Source organism: Aspergillus udagawae, assembly GCF_001078395.1.
Source record: "Aspergillus udagawae IFM 46973 DNA, scaffold_1, whole genome shotgun sequence".
Taxonomy (NCBI): domain Eukaryota; kingdom Fungi; phylum Ascomycota; class Eurotiomycetes; order Eurotiales; family Aspergillaceae; genus Aspergillus; species Aspergillus udagawae.
The window spans coordinates 5,333,241-5,351,244 of NW_025091264.1; the positions used below are offsets into that span (position 1 = coordinate 5,333,241).

The following is an 18,004-nucleotide window of genomic DNA, read 5'->3' on the forward strand; positions in this document are numbered from 1 at the left end:
GAAGGATAACTGTTGAAGAGGGAAGCGCTCAATGGCAGTCTGATAAGCAGATGGGTTGAAATAGCAGAAGAATCACACACTTCTGCAGTGCTCAACACCAAGGAAATGCAAAGAGTCGAACAAGCCAAGGAAGCCCGCAGTATCTATTGGCACGTTCCATTGAAGGAGAGAACCACACGGCAAGAGCCGCACAACACCCGGAATGCCAACGCAGGTCAACCACTCGCTCAGAAGAAGCTCGAAGAGCCCGGACCCGATCACATATGGACCGCGCTGACATAGGCTTGCTCTGATGCTAGGACATCAGGAGCTGCGAATCTTACAGTACAACGTCCAAAAGTCGAGGGAGGTTGTTCTTGCCAGTTTATTCCAAAACCCTAGGGTTCTGGAATGACTCGGGTGGGCCCGAGATGCTTCGACCTAGTGGTCTTCTCCTCCTTTACTAACATCACCAACCTGCTCACCGATATCTGGGTCTTTGCCCTGCCTTTGCCCATAATCGTCCATATCCACATGTCTTCTAATCGCAAGCCCGCTCTTAGTTTTCTTTTCTCCAACGGACTGGTGTTAGTACTTGCACCACCCTCGTGTGTGCGAGAGCGAGCTCACCTTTCTGTTCTGGTAGGTCATGTGGCACTATTGCTGGCCGCCTTTCCGTCGTGGTTGTGCAGACTCGTGCGATTTTATATGTAAGTTCGCCGGTCATCATCTTCCCATAACAGTTCGTCCGTCTAAAGACACCGTTGCGTCCAGTATGAAGGATTTCGAGGTTGTATTACTGGAACTTTCATAAAATTAATACATAATAGTCCTCATGGCAGTCCTCTTGCTCTGACTTGCGTAATGCCTGTTGAGTATCTAATAAGTTATCAGACTGAAAATAGTGCAGCGATCCGTCTGATCTAATCGACATAGTGATAACAAAATACAGCATCAGTCTACATGGCCGCCTTGTTCAGCAACCCCAACTGCTGCTCCAGCACATCCTTGACCATCTGGTCCATCGACCTCCATTTCATCCCCAAGACTTTCTCAGCCTCTGTTGTGTCCAGTGGGTATGACTCTCCTGGGATATCCTCGGTGATCTTGGCGCCAATCCCCGGATAGTCTCTCTTCACGATGCGAGCAACATCGCTCCAGGATGCCTTTTTACCAGCCAACAAGAACTTGGACCCGTCTGGCACCTTCTCATCAAGCGCCTTAATATGTGCCTCAGCCACGTCCTGGACATGCACTCCCGTACTGTTTCCAACTGGCTTGCCCGTCATGACGGTTCCCCAGATCATTCCATTTGTACCACCCTGGATTTCCTCCGGGCTAGCCTGCACATAATTGTGTCCAAAGACATAGGAAGGATGCAGGGTTACAAGCGAGAAATGCGGCTTCTCGGTGTTCTTGAATTCCCAACTGGCGTTGTTTGCTAGGAGCTTGGAGGCGTGGTAGAGTCTGAACGAGGTGGCAGCGTCGTCCGGTCCCGTGAAGTCGGCATTTGGGTCGACGGTCAGGTCCCAACCATTGTTCTCTATGCATGGCCAATCAGCATCTATCAGCGACCTAACTACTGTTCTGGAGTCATCGGAAACTGACCTCTAATGACCCCTCCTTCAGGGACTCCCCTGAGAGGTATGAGTGCCGCAATGGACGACGTAATCACGACTCTCTTGATCGTGCTGACTTTGGCGGCTTCTGTCAAAATGGCCGTGGTGCCCTTTACAGCCGGATTAAAGTACGTCTCTTTGTCTGTCCCGTGGGGAAGAGGCGACGCAAGGTGAAGCACATAGTCGGCTCCATCCAGCTTTCCTGCGAAGGAAGACTCCAGAGTGATGTCAGGCACGATAACGAATTCTATCTTGTCTTCGAATTGCGCCAGAAGCTTCTTGAGTTTGGGGATCTGTGACTCCTTCCGGATGCTGATGCGCAGCGAGTAACCGGATTTGAGGGCTTCGAGCGCGACAGTGCTGCCGATGAAGCCGGTAGCACCGGTGATGAAGATAAGTCCGGAAGGCATTTGGTTGGAGGCTGTGGTTTGAATAAGGAAGTAATGTGAATGAGAAAAGAGATTTTGATCAGGGGGCGGTCTTGGTTAATATACAACTCGACGACCTGGCAGTGAGGGCGTTCATATCATTTTACCATTATAAATGGTGTTTAATATTGTTTAGTGATCATTTACCCCGTAGTGGAGACTGTCCTCCATCAGGAACTGTTTTTGATTAGTGATTGCATAGTCATTAATAACCACATGGCTAACTTTACTTGTATAAATGATTAGTATTCCGTCCGATACGCAGGCATAGGCTGACAACACCAAGATGGCTTGCCTACAATTAACAATCAACATGAAGATGAATAATCACCTGACCACTTCCGCCATATCACTCACAAAATCACTACCATATATCTACTTTTAAGGTAACCTTTTCTGGTTGTACGATTTGTATAAAATACTTAAAATGGATCTTTACAAGTGTTACCTCCGACCGTATTGTAATAGAAAGGAGAAGGGGTACCGTGTGTTTAAAATATATATATCCGGACTAAGGGTTCTATATCCCAACTGGATGGGTATTTGATACGTACAGTATCTGGGAATGATAGCTAATGGTTTATTTTCTGATTGTCATAGAATATCTATGGAAGTGGCAAAACTAGGTAATGGACGTAGTAGACAGTCAAATTTATACATTCAGCATAATCAGTCTTATGCAGAAATATGAGGTAAGCAATGGCTGACCACTTCCACCAATCATAGCCTATTCCCCCTTTTGTTCAGCTTCTCCTCCCACAGCTCTATTTTCCGGTCACATCGATTTATCAGGAGACAGCGGAGCCTGGAATAACTCGTCAAGGCGACTGATTATTACCTACTCTACTGGTACATGTAGTCATGGATGAGTCATCATCCAACGCCCCAGCTGCATCGAGAGCTGGCCCTGCAAAACGCAATCGAGTCCCGATTTCTTGTGCTTCATGCCGAGTGCGCAAGTATGTGCTCTAGCATATGGGATTATAATACATATGAAACTGACACGGATAGACTGCGATGTGATCGTCAACAGCCCTGCCACAATTGTGTGATGCGGGGATCCAGTAATCTTTGTCTGTATGCCACTCGTCCCAGTCGACGACAGAAGGTGAATAGCTCGGCACCTCCGTTGAAGGGCAGAGCTACAAGTCCGGTCCATGGGCGGCTCTTTGACGGACTTTTCTATCGAAGTGGTAGTCACTGGGATAGTGTCCTCAGTGAGGTATGCTTCCTAATGTCCAACACATGGAACATGCTGAAGATGCTGATAGAAGCTTTCTCTAGCTGGCGACATTGACCGTCCAAGACGGGATACACAAGGATACAACCAATCATCCCCAGGGAACTGCTCCTGGATTGAATGAGGAGCTGCTAGCGGCCATGCCATCTCGCTCCGCAGCCGATAGACTAATATCAGCATTCTTTGCTCCACACTCTTTCGTTGGCCCAACAAGGTGTAAGGTTTCTTGAATGTTGTTGCTGAACCCTATCATCTGACAAAAGTCGCAGATTCGATTCATCATCCGACGTTCATGAAGCAGGTTGCAGCCATCCTTCGTAGTTAGTCAATCGTCGCTGACTGTCAACAGTACGAAGAATATTGGAAGAACCCCTCATCCACTACTCTAACATGGCTAGCTCTGCTCTATTCGATATTCAGCTTGGCGATGAAATTTCTTCCCGATGCAAAAGAGGACTCGGGGATGACCGAGGCGCTCGGGGAACTCTACCACAGCAAGTCCGGCCAGTGTCTGGAGCGTATCAAATTAAACCAGACCACTCTGCAAACGCTCCAAGCAATGATCGCACACGGCATATTTGGTTTCTCTCATCGTGAAGAATGGGGCGCTGGGTTGATTACGCACATTGGCTCGATCGTGCGACTGGCAATGAGGCTGGGATTGCACCGGGATCCGTCTCATTTCTCCAATCTGACGCCCTTTGAGGGCGAGATGCGTCGAAGGATCTGGAGCTCGATCGAGCAGATTGACTGCCTGTCCTCCTTTCATCTTGGCATCCCAGCTGCCATCCGGACGGAGGACTCTGATACGACCGCGCCGCGCAATCTCCTCGATACCGACATAGATGAAGGCATGACCGAGTTGCCGTCGTCAAGGCCGTTTTCGGCGAGTGTTCCAATCGGTTATTCACTGGCCAAGAGCAAACTCACCCGAGTGATGAGACGGGTTGTCGAATTTTTGAATTCCGTACAGCGGCAGCCTTACGAAAGGGTATTACAGCTTGACAGTGACCTTGTGGAGGCCTATGGGTCGATTCCTCCCCACTTGCAACTGAACAACTGGGACAATGCGCCAAACGAACCTGCATATGTCATGGTGCAAAAAGTCCACTTAGACACACTTTACCACCAAGCAGTCACCGCACTACATCGAAAATATCTTCAAGAAGCCCGGGAAAACCCCGCATTTGCTCTGTCTCAGCAAAGAAGCATTGATTCGTCCATGACGCTACTCCAACAACAGGCTACCATATACAGAGAGGCTCAGCCGGGAGGGTGTTTGAGCAAATTCCATGGGTACACCATCACTCCTGACAGTGCGAACTTTAGCCTGGCTGCGATGGTGCTGTGCTTATACCTGCAATACTGGACTCGTACAGACCAAGAGGTACCTTCGACAGATGCCCAGGTCAAGGAGATATTCCAGGCTCTCGACACCTCGCGCCAGATTTGGAACACCCTTGCAGTGGAAAATCATGAGGCAGGCAAAGTTGGACTCGTGCTAGACACAATGTTGGAGCTTTTACGGCCGAAATTTGGTCTTCCAGATCAACATGCGCCAGCCGTTGACCTCGCAGTCTCAGTCGATGGCGAAAAAGGCCTTCCTCTCGATCCCACCTTGAGTGGTCAGTCTGCGTCCTTTTCTCATGTACATCTGTATACAGACGAAGATAGTGCAAAGGGTACCAACATGGATATGGTTGACCTAAATTGGGTACGTTGTTTTCTGGTATGACAGGTTCAAAGCTAATAGAATCTACCAGGATGCTTGGGACTCATTCGTGCAAGGAGACGATTTCGAGACTGCGTACGAGAGCCTTCTTCTCGGCCAGGACTCAACAGTCCCAATCGAAGACATTCTCGACCCGAGTACTTCCTCGACTGTCTAGAATTATAGCTCGGTATGCAGCATCTTCGCCATGGGACTGAAAGCCGTGACCCATGCGTCGACCGCAGAGCGAGGAAATCCATCAGCGACGTATTTCTGGATCTTTCCATTCTCCGTGACCTCTAACCCTCGCACCACTTGGTCAACGTATTGCCTGACCGGCATCCCCTGCGGCTTCGTCCCACCCATGCGTCTGGTCATTTCCTCGATGTGATCTTTATCCAAATCGGTCTCCACGTACGGAGGCAAAATCTCCACTACATTGATACAGGTATTCTTGAGCTGATTCTGCAAGAGCACTGTGAAGCAATGCAGCGCTGATTTTGTGGCGCAGTACACGGGGAACACGGCGGCTGGGACCAACGCCAGACCCGAAGTCACAAAGGCTAGAAGACAAGGTTGGTCCGGTCGCGATGCTTTGAAGTGTTCAATAATGCAGCGTGCCAGGACGGTCGGACCGGTCAGATTGGTTGTGACCTCGTCGGCAATGGTGTCTGTGCTAGGGTACTGGGCTGCAGAGACATCGGTGGAGTTGAAGTCCACGAGACGCTGGATGCCGGCATTGATAATCACCGCATCAATGTCTGGGTATCTCGCAAATGCTTCATCCATCTTCCCTGGCAAAGCTGCAAGATCCTTTACATCCATCTGCCTTGTGTTAGACAGCCGTATGTTGTAGAGCGCTGCACATACCTGGATCGAGCCCAACCCTGGTAGCTCAGCCGTCAGAGCACCCAGTCTCTCTGTCCGACGACCCGAAATGACGACCTTCTTGCCTTTGGCATGATACTGGCGAGCCAGTTCTTCGCCAATCCCCGAGGTGGCTCCGATGATAAGGATTGTTTGAAAGGTGGCCATGTTGTGAGAGTAGAACTGTTGTGATGTGTTGACTAGACGAAACGTCCATCGGGCAGAAGCGGAATTTATAGACTCGTGACTACATTATATTTCAACACTGACTGTATGACTGAGTTGATAATCTCCGAGGATTTAAGAGCGTGACCGCTAATGTGCGTCACTCTGGTCCTGTAGTGTTTATAGCGGAAGCTTATCTCCACGGACTTAAGGAGAGCCCTTTTGAAGACAGAACATTGGCAGCAAAAATCATCGGTAGACCCACTTAGATCATTAATTCCAAAAGATACTACGCTGCACAGGAAGAGAATGCATTCTGTCTACCAGCTAAGGCATTCCTCCCACTCATCCCACTCTCCGTCCATGCCATTGGGGCGTCTACGGAATTCCACCCGCACCTGACGAGATTCATACTCAATTGCCCACCCGAGGCCATGAAGCCTTTTGAACTCAGGGACCGGCTGATTGCCATCGAGGCCCAGCTCCTCGATTTCCTTCGCCCTTCGTGACACCGCCGCCAGTATCGGCGCCTCCCAGACCACATCCGGATACGGCGCCGAGGACAACAAGTCGATGGCCTCTTGCCGGACCGCTGAGTCCCGACATTTGGTCGCGACAAAATACAACGGGTGAATGATGCCCATTTTCATCGGAACGCCGACAAGCAAAGTTGCAGCGGCACTCTCTTGGCAGGCGTTCAACGATCTCGCCAGGGAAAGAATCCGCTTGAACACATACAGGAACTGATCATACAGCGTTTCCTCGGCATAGACGGATGTAGCCGCGGTTACCAGCGCGATGTAATAGTGGATAAGAAGAAGAGAAGCGCGCGCAGAAGTCTGCGGACTGCCCTGCGCCTTCTGACAGGCATAGGAATACCCGAATGCTGACTTCCAAAGCTCAAGACGCGCTTGCAGGGTCTGTGTGTACGCAACTAGCTCCAGCGGAACGCAAAATAGTTGATGGATACGGTAGAAATTGCCTGCATTGCGGTAAAAGTGGACAACTCGAGCGTATTCCTCCATCAGGCAGGCTTCGGCTTGGTTGAACGAGTCGAAGACGTAGGGGATCGGGGACATTGCTTCGGGAACTGTGACGGGGGTGCGGATCCCGACATACAACGATGCTTGCATGTCCATTCGCGCATAAGCTCTTTGGATGTCCGAGTCGACATTCCCCGAAGGGCCTGCATTGAGAACTATCTTCAGACACATCTCCAGGTGACGCAACCCAGCAAGATAATCTCGCATGAGAATCTCAAACCAGATACAGATGATCCCGCAGAGCAGGGCCACCTGCGTGAGATATCTGTCATTCCCCATATCCTTGACTAATTCCTGCAAGGAAGCCAACGCCCTGCTATACTTTTTCAGCCCGAAAAGATACCGTCCGCTCCGAGGAGGCGCATCAAACCCATGTATCCCCACTGAGCCATGCTCCATTCGTTCCTGCATAAGCGCGCTCAAAGCGACAACACCTCGACGAATAGCAATCTCCTGATGCATGGCTTGGATCATGAGAGGTCGCCAGTGCAAGTATTCGCTGCCACAGCTGGGGGTGTCCACGGAGAGACACTCTACAAAGTATTGCACATAACGAGTGTCCTGTTCGCTTTCCTCGCATAACCTAGGGAGTTGTCGCATTCTTACCGTCGATGTCAATGTCCATGTCTGAGCGAATGAGACTGCGACGGGGCTAGTCTGTCTAAGAGACGGGCCATCGCAGCGACGGCCAGTGGTCGTACAGCGCTTGCAGGAGGGCCATGTCTCGTCGCACCGTATTCTCCGAGTTCTGTAGCAGTACGGGAGTTTATATCAGCGAATATTGCATCAGATTGTACACCGACTTGTGCCACGTTGAGCAAGAAGGGGTCATACTTGCATGTTCTGCAACCTGTCCTTGATTTCGTATGAGCTCTGCGCATTGTACCACGTCTTCCTTGAAGATATTTTATAGAATTGTCAATATGAAGATAACAAAGGCAGTCAGCCGTTCTACATTCTGAAACAAAAGGGAGATACTCCTCCATATACATGGCATGGGTGGATATCGGATATATCTCGGTGTATGTTGGTCTACATTATACCTGTTCCGGAAGACAAATACGAACAGACCAATGACACTGGACATACTCTGCTTGGCGATCGACAAGATTGGAATTGCTCTAATATTTGTCCAATCATGTCCAGCTACATAAATAGCCTACTCTTTGGGCTCAATAAAGTCTGTCATGGAGCCCTTCTCAAGGCAGACATCCATCTACCCGCTCTAGGGAAAACGCTCCACCTTCGTATAACCCGAGCTAATGTGTATTCTCCTGTCCAGCCTCAGCCAATGGAACACCATCGTCCCGCTGGGCCTTCAACGGCCACGACATGGGATCCTTCCAATGCCCTTTTAAACTGAGTCCCGGGTGGAATATACTCATACTGCCACAGGCGACGACCATGCTCGCCCCCTCCAGGATCATGAATGCGATCTCATCGTTGGCCAGGTCACTGCTGAATCCGCCGTTCAATTCGGCCGTCCGAAAGATCGATCGGATGAAGATGAGGAAAGTTGCAATTCCCAGTCCTGATGTACTATCAGTTAGAATATCCCTTCCATAAAGCTGACCCTTTGTGGATATGGAACTAACCCAAGAGAAACCCTCTCCATTTCCAGCTGCCACCGGACGAGAACGTGCACGGCTGTGACTGTCGGTGTTGGCGCAGTCTCCACAGGTAATCGATGGCAAGCGCCATGAACGCCCCCAGCGATGAAACCTGCGCCGCTAGACCTGTGATCATGATGTTGACCCCAGTATGGCGGAGACCATCCTGATCCCGTCCTGCGGTGGCAGTCACGGCTCCGCCTGCGGCTTGTAGAATGAGACAAAGAAGGTCGCAGGTCACGAAGATAATGGCATATGTTCGGGATTTAATCCTGGAGAAGCCCTCGCCGTAGACAATGATGACCCGGCCAAAACACAGGTAGATGGCTGCGGTGATCAAGGTAGGTCCAATGGTAAGACAGATGAGATACCTAACTGCATCAGCATCGCACGAGCACAGGTAGAGCATCGGTTACTGACTGGAGAAAGGCAGAGAAATTGAAAGGGTTTGAGTGAAGCATGAGGCGCCCGCCGTAGCCGACGACTTCAAGAAGGAGTCCGCCAGTCATGCAAGCGAGGTAGGACCAGGTACGGGAGCGGACTCCCTGATAGATTTGGACAAGGAGCATAATGAGGAAGAGAACCAGGTATAGAGCATTTCCTGGAACACTCGGCATGTAGCGCACCAGAGCCCAGTCAAGAGGACATGTATCTAGGGTGCAGGGCGCCGTGATTGTCGGCATTGGTGCCGAGACCTGACTGGATGGAGTTGGCATGGTTGTTTTTTTCTTCCCTGAGAACTGTACAATTGAAATAAATAAATGAGTCGTCAAGAGACAGCGACATCTCATTTATATGTAGGGAGGGTCTTTCTGATTCTCAAAACGGGCAGTCAATGCTAGGCAGTTTTGATATGCCAAGCCTGTATTCGTTTCCAGTGGGTCAAATCCGATGATGAACCATTTCATGCAAGCTAAAATAACTTATTCTCGAGTGTATGGGCCAATAGCATCAGCTTCAGTGCTCTGGACTCTGGACTGTAAGTGATCATTCCTACCTCCTCACATACATCACAGGTTGTATTACCTCCTTTCGATAGTACTTCGATAGGTGCTACTTACTCACAGGCGCGACGAGTTGAGAGTTGTTTCGCCGAACGATCAGCTTGGAATTCTGCATTTCATTCGCACCCAAAATAGATCCTTCCTTTGCAGTATTCCCCATCCAATTGCATGAAGCGGTATAGTCTGGTACGCCTGGACCTGTACAGACGTGAGCTATAACATAGCAGGTGGAGAAGATCAAAAGGACTGGGCACAATTCGGTTGGCCACCGTCGAGCATGCCAGCAAGCAATTATTGAGACATTATAATGCCCCCAGCAAAGCCCGTCTCATCTGGTCGATGACGCATTTCCGCCTTATCAATGGTTGTAAAAGGATATCTTTAACTTTCTAGGATGACAAGAGTAAAGGTATACTACAGTCTTTGCTGCCATCCATCATCGCCGTCCAGATTGATCGAGCAAAGGGCATAGCAACTGAATACTAGGCAGACCATGTTGTCCAATCCACATTGTCCAGCCACGCTGAATCGTCCAGCCCGAACAGCGGAATCTGTCCGTCAAATCCAAGATACTCAAAGACATCGTGGAGCCCTGTATGGTAATCTACGCGGGATGGAGGAGCTTCGTGAGTGGGTGGATTGTGTATATCAACCACCCTCTGCCACATCATCTGCAACTTGTCCAGACATCGCCTAGCCGACAGACTGAGATGCTCGTGACTACCAAGTACGGAGACTGCTGTGTTCCATGACTCCGAAACCATGGTCCCGAAAACATCAGGCCGCAGCATCGCTGCTACCAAATGCAGCATCGCGATGCGGAGGTAGAAAATACGATACCACCAGGGTATGATTCCAGTCCTGTCTGGTCGCGAGCACTCCTGAATCAGCGTGATGAGCTTCTGCGTGTTTTCAACACAGAGCGTAGCGCATGTTTCGAGCACACGATCGCCTACGCTTGTTTCAGCTGGCGGAGAAACTTGATGCGTTTGCAGATGCGATAGACAGAAGCGAGCCATAAGGGGTCTGAGAAGCATGATGCGCGTATGCGCCAGACTGAAACGCGAAGATTTAGCTTGTGTCTGATATAAGAACTAGCAGACAGGACTCGGCGAGTCTCACCGGAGACGAAGAAGAATCAACCGTCCGTCGAAGAGATTGGCGGTTTCACCACTGGCCGAATGGTACGGCCCTGGAGGAAGGCCGTTCTCAAGACTAGCCAGACACTTATCAACTTGCATCACAGCACTGAGTTCGGCTTGGGCTTGTAGAACCAAGTCTTGCCTCTCCGCCGCACTATTGGCGGGGAGCACTTGAGAAAGACCAATGTAGCCGGCGATTGTGGCCAATTTTTGCATTTTCTCAGACACTGAGGCATCGGTCATATTGTCGGAGCCAGGTAGATTGCTACCATTTCGAAGTACGTCGAGCGAGAAGAAGGGCACACTCGGTACCGTGGAAGGCCGCCCGAGCGACCAAGAAAGGTTTCTGAATTATAATCAGCAGAGGTGCGGTCTAAAAACGTGGGAATAATTTTCTATACCGGTCCATAAATACGCAATGCTGCCAAACATCCCGTGTCAACTGGGTCTCCCTATCCGACACGGCCAGATTCTTCTCTGAGCGGTCGAGGCCAATGTTCAGGGCAATCCGCACAGCAGAACCCAGTGCCATCCACGTCTGCTGTAAATTTGGAGTACATTGAAGATACCTGGTCGTAAGGACCAGACATTGAACGATCTCCAACGAGCCGGGTTGCCAGAGGACGATCTCCGGACGCAGCAGATGCCACGCTCGAAGAAAGAACGTCCTGCTGGCGCTGTGTCTCTGTTCCGAAGGAGTGGATTCCTGTAATTGAGTGGATAAAGCAAATACAAGGTTGAGCGTGCAGAGAAAGATATGTTCATTGCATTCCATCTCTCCGCCGTCAAAGAGTGCCTGGTACGCGGTCCAGAAGGATCTATGATCGAGCAACGGCTCCAGAGGATCGAGACATCGCCAGTACAGGCTTACCAAGTGGTCGGCATGCTTCCGCGGGGGAAGGACATTGTTCGCAGGGTTTATAGCGGCATTTATAATCTCTGGAAGAGACAACAAGCCAAATAACGGGGCATCCGTCAGAGGAATAGGGCATCGCTTTTTCGAGGACGGCAACCCCAATTTGGCCTCCACAGCAGCCTTGACCTCGAAAGAGAACTCTCCTGGGTCACCGACGGCGTGAGCGCTCGGAGTGCCAATGGCATCCGATTGCTCCGAACGTGTTTGAGCGGATGTACCAGGTCTCCGTAGTTGTGAAGATGCTGCAGCTGACGAAAGAGGAGCATTCACACTACTGCTACGGCGAGCTGACGCCGGGATGTACGTGCATGTTTCCTGAAGCTCTCTTTTGGTTTTGCATCTCCCACACACTGAAAATACTGTAATCAGCATTTGCAACTTCGGGTGAAGACATTTTAGCGGAGGCTACGGGTTAGAAGAGAATGGAAGCACCTGGACGGAGACCGTCGCATTTCACCTTGCGGCGACGACAAGTCGCGCAAGCAAGGGCGGCCTTGTATCTCCTGTGGCGTAGAGAGACATGCGGCTGGGCTGGCGAAGCCAAGGACATCTTGCAGACAGAGTTGATCAGTGTGAGGTAGAAAGGCTTGCCATACGCCGAGCTGCAGTGCGGCCGTTGGACGGTTCTAAGACTAGGTTGTATGATGTGAAAATGCATCGAGACCAGGAACGGAAGACACAGAGAAGTTCCGCCATGCAGCTTCCACGCACCAGAGAGTAACATCACACCTCTTTCCTGAGTGGCTGAAATACAGCCAATCATTGACCATTCCGAGCTCCCTCAGTTGTGATGATTAGCATGCCGAGCTGCAGGCACGGCACAGCAGCAACTCCTCAGCTTGGAATAGACTTTGATCTTATGTGATTTGCGCTTTTGCCTGTCCGCTGAATGGCCGCTCTGCAACAACAACAACAACAAGCCATACGATCGCATAAACTCGAAAGCTCGGTCGTTCACTCCCGAGTAGAAGGTCAAGTCTCTGGATGGAAAAAGGCAGCTCGGAACGGCCTATAATTGGCTGGTTGCGAGCAGGCCCTGTCTCGTCTGACGTCGACATTGCTTTCGCCGTCTAATATTGGTCATAAGCCCGACATTCCATCTATCAAGGTCCCATCGCACACCATAATTATGTGCAGACACTTGCAGGCATCAAGTCTACTTACATGTGAATCCCGGTATCTCTGCCGTGGGCTCATGTTCGGCTTCGTTCTTATATATTTCTGTCAAGCCTGCCGCCATTTCACCAGCGGCTAGACGCCGTCTCTCTCGCTGGATCGCACACTGATCAATCATGGCCGGAAACGTTCTTTCCAACCCCAAGCGGTACATTACTGACAACGATGACGAGGGCAACTCCTTCTTCTCCAATACCCTCAACGAGTCCCTTTCCGTCGTGAAGGATCTCGGCGGTGCCCTCACGCGTCTGGGCTATACCACAGACAAGCCGCCTGTGGTGCTCACAGATGGCACCGACCTCAAGCTCTACGAGGCCTCGCTCAATGAGCTCCATCCGCTGGTCACGCAGGGTGGCGGTGCCAACGTTTGGTACATCGATACGCCTCCAGACTCGGAGAGTCCCATGCATCGGACCGTGAGCTTGGACTTTGTCATCCAGATCGCGGGCGAGGTCGAACTCACCCTGTCCTCTGGTGAAACGCGTATCATCAAGCCCGGGGACTTGACAATTCAGCGATCTACTTTGCACAAATGGCGCAACCCCAGCAAGACACAGTGGTCTCGCATGGTTGGTGTCATGTCAGAGTGCCAGCCCGTTGTCACTATGAATGGAGCTTTGGGTGAGGAATTTCCGAGACACTGAGCAATAAATGGTCGAACCAGGAATGTCTCATGTAGCTGCATGAGATACATTGTTCGATCTGCGAGGATGTCAGGTCCATCATCAGTATTTACCTCCAAGACAGAGACAACGTATTGAATCTATATCTTTCTCCTGAATATCAGACGCATACGCTGCTTTTCAAATCAAGACATTTTTATCTGTCAGGTCTCAGGCCCAGAAGTGTATTTCCTAATGCAACCTTGGCATCAATTATGTAACTCCTGTAACCTTTGCGATTCCTAGAATGCCGCGCTTGTTTGAAGGACTACACTTGCGCCAAGTAACCTGCGTGTGACTACCCTCTCTATCTAATGGCAAGACCTGAGCCTCCACATAGGTGAGTTTCACGCGCCGCCCCCGCATCTTGACTTTGCTTACACTTACACCAAGGTACCGGAAGGAGCCGTTCCCGTCGAGCCGCATGGGTGCCACTTGCTGTTGTTCATGGCGGTCAAGCTGAGAAAATTTGAGACCTACTCGATCCATCAACATCAGAGGAGGGCGTGCTACGGCTGGATCTGATGTAAAGAAGAAAGTGCCTGAACACAAGCCATGTGACCCTCACATTAATCCTCGTATTTAGCGCATGACACAGGGCAAGGCTGAGACCAAAGCACAAAAGAAGCGTACTGATACGCCTATCAGCATAAGCCATGTAAGCATTCTCGTATTTAATCACCGCCCCATAGCAATAAGGCTTGTTTTGCTTTTTTAGAATAGGCGAGCTGTGCTCAAGCACTCAGTCAAACTCTGACTTCCTGTCTGAGTGGCGCTCGACTTGTACGAGGCCAGAGATAGTGGATTTTCTACGCGTGTCTATTATACTCAAACAGACAGCTCACCAGCAAGAGGTGTATTGGCGGAGGGCTGCGCGCCAGTGACTTTTGAATTTCACAGCCTTGTGGTGGCAGGATACTGACCAACCGGGATCAGACGCAGTCGCCAGGGATGAATTTACGATCTCTGGCCACAGCCATGGCTGGCCTTGATAGTGTAAACTGTGCGGGGAGCCTAGAAGTACACAAGTGTGGTATAAATACTCATGAGCTTCTGGCTGGTACTGACAGAAGCCTCTCTGGGTCGATTTACCTGCCTCTTCAACCAAGGACCACATCATGCATGCTCGGTTTGTCCTCGTCATCACCACAATCCTAGGCGCTCACCTGGCAAATGCCACTTACCATCTTCGAGGCGCCTTGGTCACCCCCGCTCCCAGGCTCCACGACTTGAACGCAAGGCAAGCTGACCAGTGTCAATATGCAACCGACACCGTCTGTCCAGACGGGAATGGCTGCTGTCCGTCTGGCCAACCCTGCACGGTAATTCATGGGTCTCCTGCCTGTGCTGGGACCTGCGGCGCTGCTGACACCATATGCCCTAATGACCTATGCTGCAAAATTACGGAAGCATGCGTTCTGTCAGCTGGCGACTACTACTGCAGCGCGAAAATTGGAAATACCTTCACACTGCCAACGTTAACGAAGATAACCTATGCAACCATAACCTTTGAAACCGAGGCATTTCCAACCGAGTCCTTCCCAACGGCCACCCACGACACAATGACCCACACCGTCACAGTGTCTAACATCTTAACACGATCTTCCGGGAGTTCCAGCGCTTCATCCCCGTCTAGGGCGACGACGATTGAGATCTTCTCAATTTCTTCAGAATCAACCGCGCTAGGTTCGAGGACAGCAGTCTCTCCCACGACAACTATCCAAAGTGGTGAAGCCCCCGCTGCCTCGGAACCATGGATTGGAATCGTCCTTAGTTGGTTCACGGGGCTGCTTCTTATGGTTTAAAACAGCGCCGGTAAATGGGAAGACAAAGACGATGGAGATGCTGAGGATTGTAATGAAGTCGGGTTGCTATCAGAAACATACACAGGGCCTGTCAAGTGCAATTCCTTGTCTATAGCTTGCATGTCTGTATCTATTTAGTAATGCATGGGTTGATGAGGTGACAATTAGAGATGCGTAAGGATAGCAAGATTGCATGGATGCTTAGGCTAATAATAAGTTGTCCCTGATGCTGCAGGAAGCGTGCTAATCCTGTATAAGCTTTAGTGCTTAACCATGAGTATACTACGCTATCTTATCATGCCTAGAGCTTCTCCATATTCCATAATGCTGTTTTGTTGTACAGTTCTTCCTAAGTTCGGCCCATTACTGCCTTTTTTTCATCAGCACTCTACGAGCATGGTAGCTATGAACCCATTTTGTTCATGCAGACTGTTTATAGACAAACTACCGCCAGGACTATAGACTTACAACAGCCGACCCCCGTTCAGGATCCAGCGCAAGATTACAGCTTGCTGAGATCGTCCTTCTGAATGCTATGGTTAATCCTCTGAAACTCTTTTCTATGCCAATGTTTCAAGATCAGGGTCCTCCACAGGTTTCAGACATTGTGGGTTGGAATTATCCCTTAGACTCCGCTTCTCAATGCGCTCGGAGCCTTCTGATCAACTTGGTCCGGGGCGTGTGGATCAGGATGAGACATGCATGGCACCGCGGCGGATGCAAATTAATGCTCAAATCAGGAGCTAGGCCCACAGTTTGCACTCTACATGTTACCACGAACTATACGGAGCTGACCTTTTTAAGAAATTTGTCTGATTAAAAAACTATCAACATCCGGAGTGAACGAGCTGGACCCTCGCCTGTCCTCCTCCTGAACACCTCAATCCTTATTATTCCCATCGCTACTTCCTGCAACCCAGTTATGCGTATCCTCTGGTCTGCGCTGGCACTCAGCGCAACCACTCTAGCCCAAGTAACGGGATCCAGGCCCATCTCGTTCACCTCGAAGGGTAACCCAATCCTCTCAGATGGCTCGTGGTACTCGGCCGACCCTGCACCGCTGGTGGTCAACAACACTCTCTACATAGTGACCGGACGGGACAGTGCTGCTCCAGATGAAAACAACTTTATTATGAAGCAGTGGGGAATGTTTGTTTCCCCGACACCAGACCCTGCCGGCTCGGAATGGACGCTGTACCCGAACGTCGCAGAACCGCACAAGGTGTTCGCCTGGGCTGCTCCCGGAACCTCATACGCAGCACAAGTCGTTCATGGCCGCGACGGCCGATTCTACCTGTATGCTCCGGTGACACAGGCCAGCAGCCAGAATGCCGATCCGTTTGCTATTGGGGTGGCCGTGTCTGACTCTCCTACCGGGCCCTATGTGGACGCTCACTCGTCTGGCCCGATCATCTCCCAGTCAGTGCCTCCGCCGGGCAATTCCATCCAGAATATCGATCCAACCGTTCTTGTGGACGACAACGGCAAGGTCTACGTCTACTTTGGCACATTCGGCGCATTACGGGCATATGAGCTTGACGCGGACATGGTCACCGTGCGGTCGTCCGTCACCCAGGTTGACGGACTGCCGGGGTATTTCGAGGCCCCGTGGCTGATGAAGCGCAAGGGCGTCTACTATCTGCTGTTCGCAGCCAACAATGCAGGCCCGGACTCGCCGTGCACGCCGACCTCGTACCACGCCTGTATCGCATATGCGACGGCCTCCTCCCCGCTGGGACCATGGAAATTCCGCGATGTCATTCTGCCTATCGTCTCCTCGACCACCTCCCACCCTGGAGCGGTTGAGCTCAACGGCGCATGGTTCCTGGTCTACCACACGGCGGACGCCAAGGGAGGCGGCCATTTCCGCCGCAGTATCGCGCTGGACAAGCTCAGCTGGGACGATAGTCAGTCGCCGCCGGCGATCCGTAAGGTTGTCCAGACTTTTGGACCCAAGCCCCCGGCTCCTCCAACATACAATATCGCGCCCAAAGCCGTCGCAAGCTCGAAATATCCCTCAGGGATCCAGTACTGGATAAAGGCCGTCAACGATGGGATCGTCCGGGTCAACCCGCTGCCCCCGGATTACTGGAGCTCCTACGAGGCAGAAAAGTCCCGAGAGACCAGCGTGCTCACCTATGTGTGGAAAGAACCGGTGCAACTGAACGGGACGTCGATGGTTTTCTTCGCCGACCAAGCCGCCGGGGCTAACGTGGGAGTTGCACCCCCAAAGAAATGGTTTGTTGAATATTTGGATCAGTCGTCCAATTGGCGGCCTGCTGTGAATAGCACACCCTATCCTTTGAAGGTAACCGACACCCCGGACGTGGTGAGATTCCAAACCATCCGCACGACTTCCATCCGTGCCACCCTGATCGCATCCGGCTCGGGCGGACAGTTTGCCGGTGTTGGCGTGAAGGAATGGGAAGCATTGGCGACAGAGTTGCAGACAAGGTGACGGATGTGTGAAGATGTTTCGGAGTAATATATTCACGACAAGCGGATTGGTGACGAGTTAGAACCTATGCTCAGGAGATCCTCTTTTCCATGTAACGCCGGAATTCTCGGCGTCGAGGTCAGTGAAGCTAATGCATCCTTTATTACTCCGTAAAAACAATGCCTCCGCGAATGGGGAGT

The 18,004-nt window shown here is 51.0% G+C and overlaps 8 protein-coding genes across 8 annotated transcripts; 3 read left to right on the forward strand and 5 right to left on the reverse strand.

Moving 5' to 3' along the window:
* Window positions 1–938: 938 nt before the first annotated feature.
* On the reverse strand, window positions 939–2,008 carry Aud_001759 (putative 3-beta hydroxysteroid dehydrogenase/isomerase; the record flags this gene model as incomplete). The annotated part of the gene is made up of 2 exons (XM_043287248.1): window positions 939–1,522; window positions 1,588–2,008. 2 exons carry the CDS (start codon window positions 2,006–2,008, stop codon window positions 939–941), a joined length of 1,005 nt encoding a protein of 334 aa, XP_043143183.1.
* A 1,069-nt stretch (window positions 2,009–3,077) lies between these two features.
* On the forward strand, window positions 3,078–5,155 carry Aud_001760 (putative C6 transcription factor; the record flags this gene model as incomplete). The annotated part of the gene is made up of 5 exons (XM_043287249.1): window positions 3,078–3,248; window positions 3,311–3,482; window positions 3,536–3,567; window positions 3,616–4,980; window positions 5,030–5,155. The coding sequence occupies 5 exons, from the start codon at window positions 3,078–3,080 to the stop codon at window positions 5,153–5,155; spliced, it is 1,866 nt and encodes a 621-aa protein (XP_043143184.1).
* A 2-nt stretch (window positions 5,156–5,157) lies between these two features.
* On the reverse strand, window positions 5,158–6,012 carry Aud_001761 (putative short chain dehydrogenase; the record flags this gene model as incomplete). Its single annotated transcript, XM_043287250.1, has 2 exons — window positions 5,158–5,802; window positions 5,848–6,012. 2 exons carry the CDS (start codon window positions 6,010–6,012, stop codon window positions 5,158–5,160), a joined length of 810 nt encoding a protein of 269 aa, XP_043143185.1.
* Window positions 6,013–6,329: 317 nt separating this feature from the next.
* On the reverse strand, window positions 6,330–7,652 carry Aud_001762 (uncharacterized protein; the record flags this gene model as incomplete). Its single annotated transcript, XM_043287251.1, has 1 exon — window positions 6,330–7,652. One exon carries the CDS (start codon window positions 7,650–7,652, stop codon window positions 6,330–6,332), a length of 1,323 nt encoding a protein of 440 aa, XP_043143186.1.
* Window positions 7,653–8,311: 659 nt separating this feature from the next.
* On the reverse strand, window positions 8,312–9,378 carry Aud_001763 (RTA1 domain-containing protein; the record flags this gene model as incomplete). Its single annotated transcript, XM_043287252.1, has 3 exons — window positions 8,312–8,583; window positions 8,648–9,033; window positions 9,083–9,378. 3 exons carry the CDS (start codon window positions 9,376–9,378, stop codon window positions 8,312–8,314), a joined length of 954 nt encoding a protein of 317 aa, XP_043143187.1.
* A 770-nt stretch (window positions 9,379–10,148) lies between these two features.
* Window positions 10,149–12,274, reverse strand: Aud_001764 (transcription factor domain-containing protein; the record flags this gene model as incomplete). The annotated part of the gene is made up of 4 exons (XM_043287253.1): window positions 10,149–10,722; window positions 10,789–11,154; window positions 11,210–12,074; window positions 12,157–12,274. 4 exons carry the CDS (start codon window positions 12,272–12,274, stop codon window positions 10,149–10,151), a joined length of 1,923 nt encoding a protein of 640 aa, XP_043143188.1.
* Window positions 12,275–13,016: 742 nt separating this feature from the next.
* Window positions 13,017–13,849, forward strand: Aud_001765 (cupin domain-containing protein; the record flags this gene model as incomplete). Its single annotated transcript, XM_043287254.1, has 2 exons — window positions 13,017–13,521; window positions 13,809–13,849. 2 exons carry the CDS (start codon window positions 13,017–13,019, stop codon window positions 13,847–13,849), a joined length of 546 nt encoding a protein of 181 aa, XP_043143189.1.
* Window positions 13,850–16,289: 2,440 nt separating this feature from the next.
* Window positions 16,290–17,825, forward strand: Aud_001766 (uncharacterized protein; the record flags this gene model as incomplete). The annotated part of the gene is made up of 1 exon (XM_043287255.1): window positions 16,290–17,825. One exon carries the CDS (start codon window positions 16,290–16,292, stop codon window positions 17,823–17,825), a length of 1,536 nt encoding a protein of 511 aa, XP_043143190.1.
* Between the last annotated feature and the right edge of the window lie 179 nt (window positions 17,826–18,004).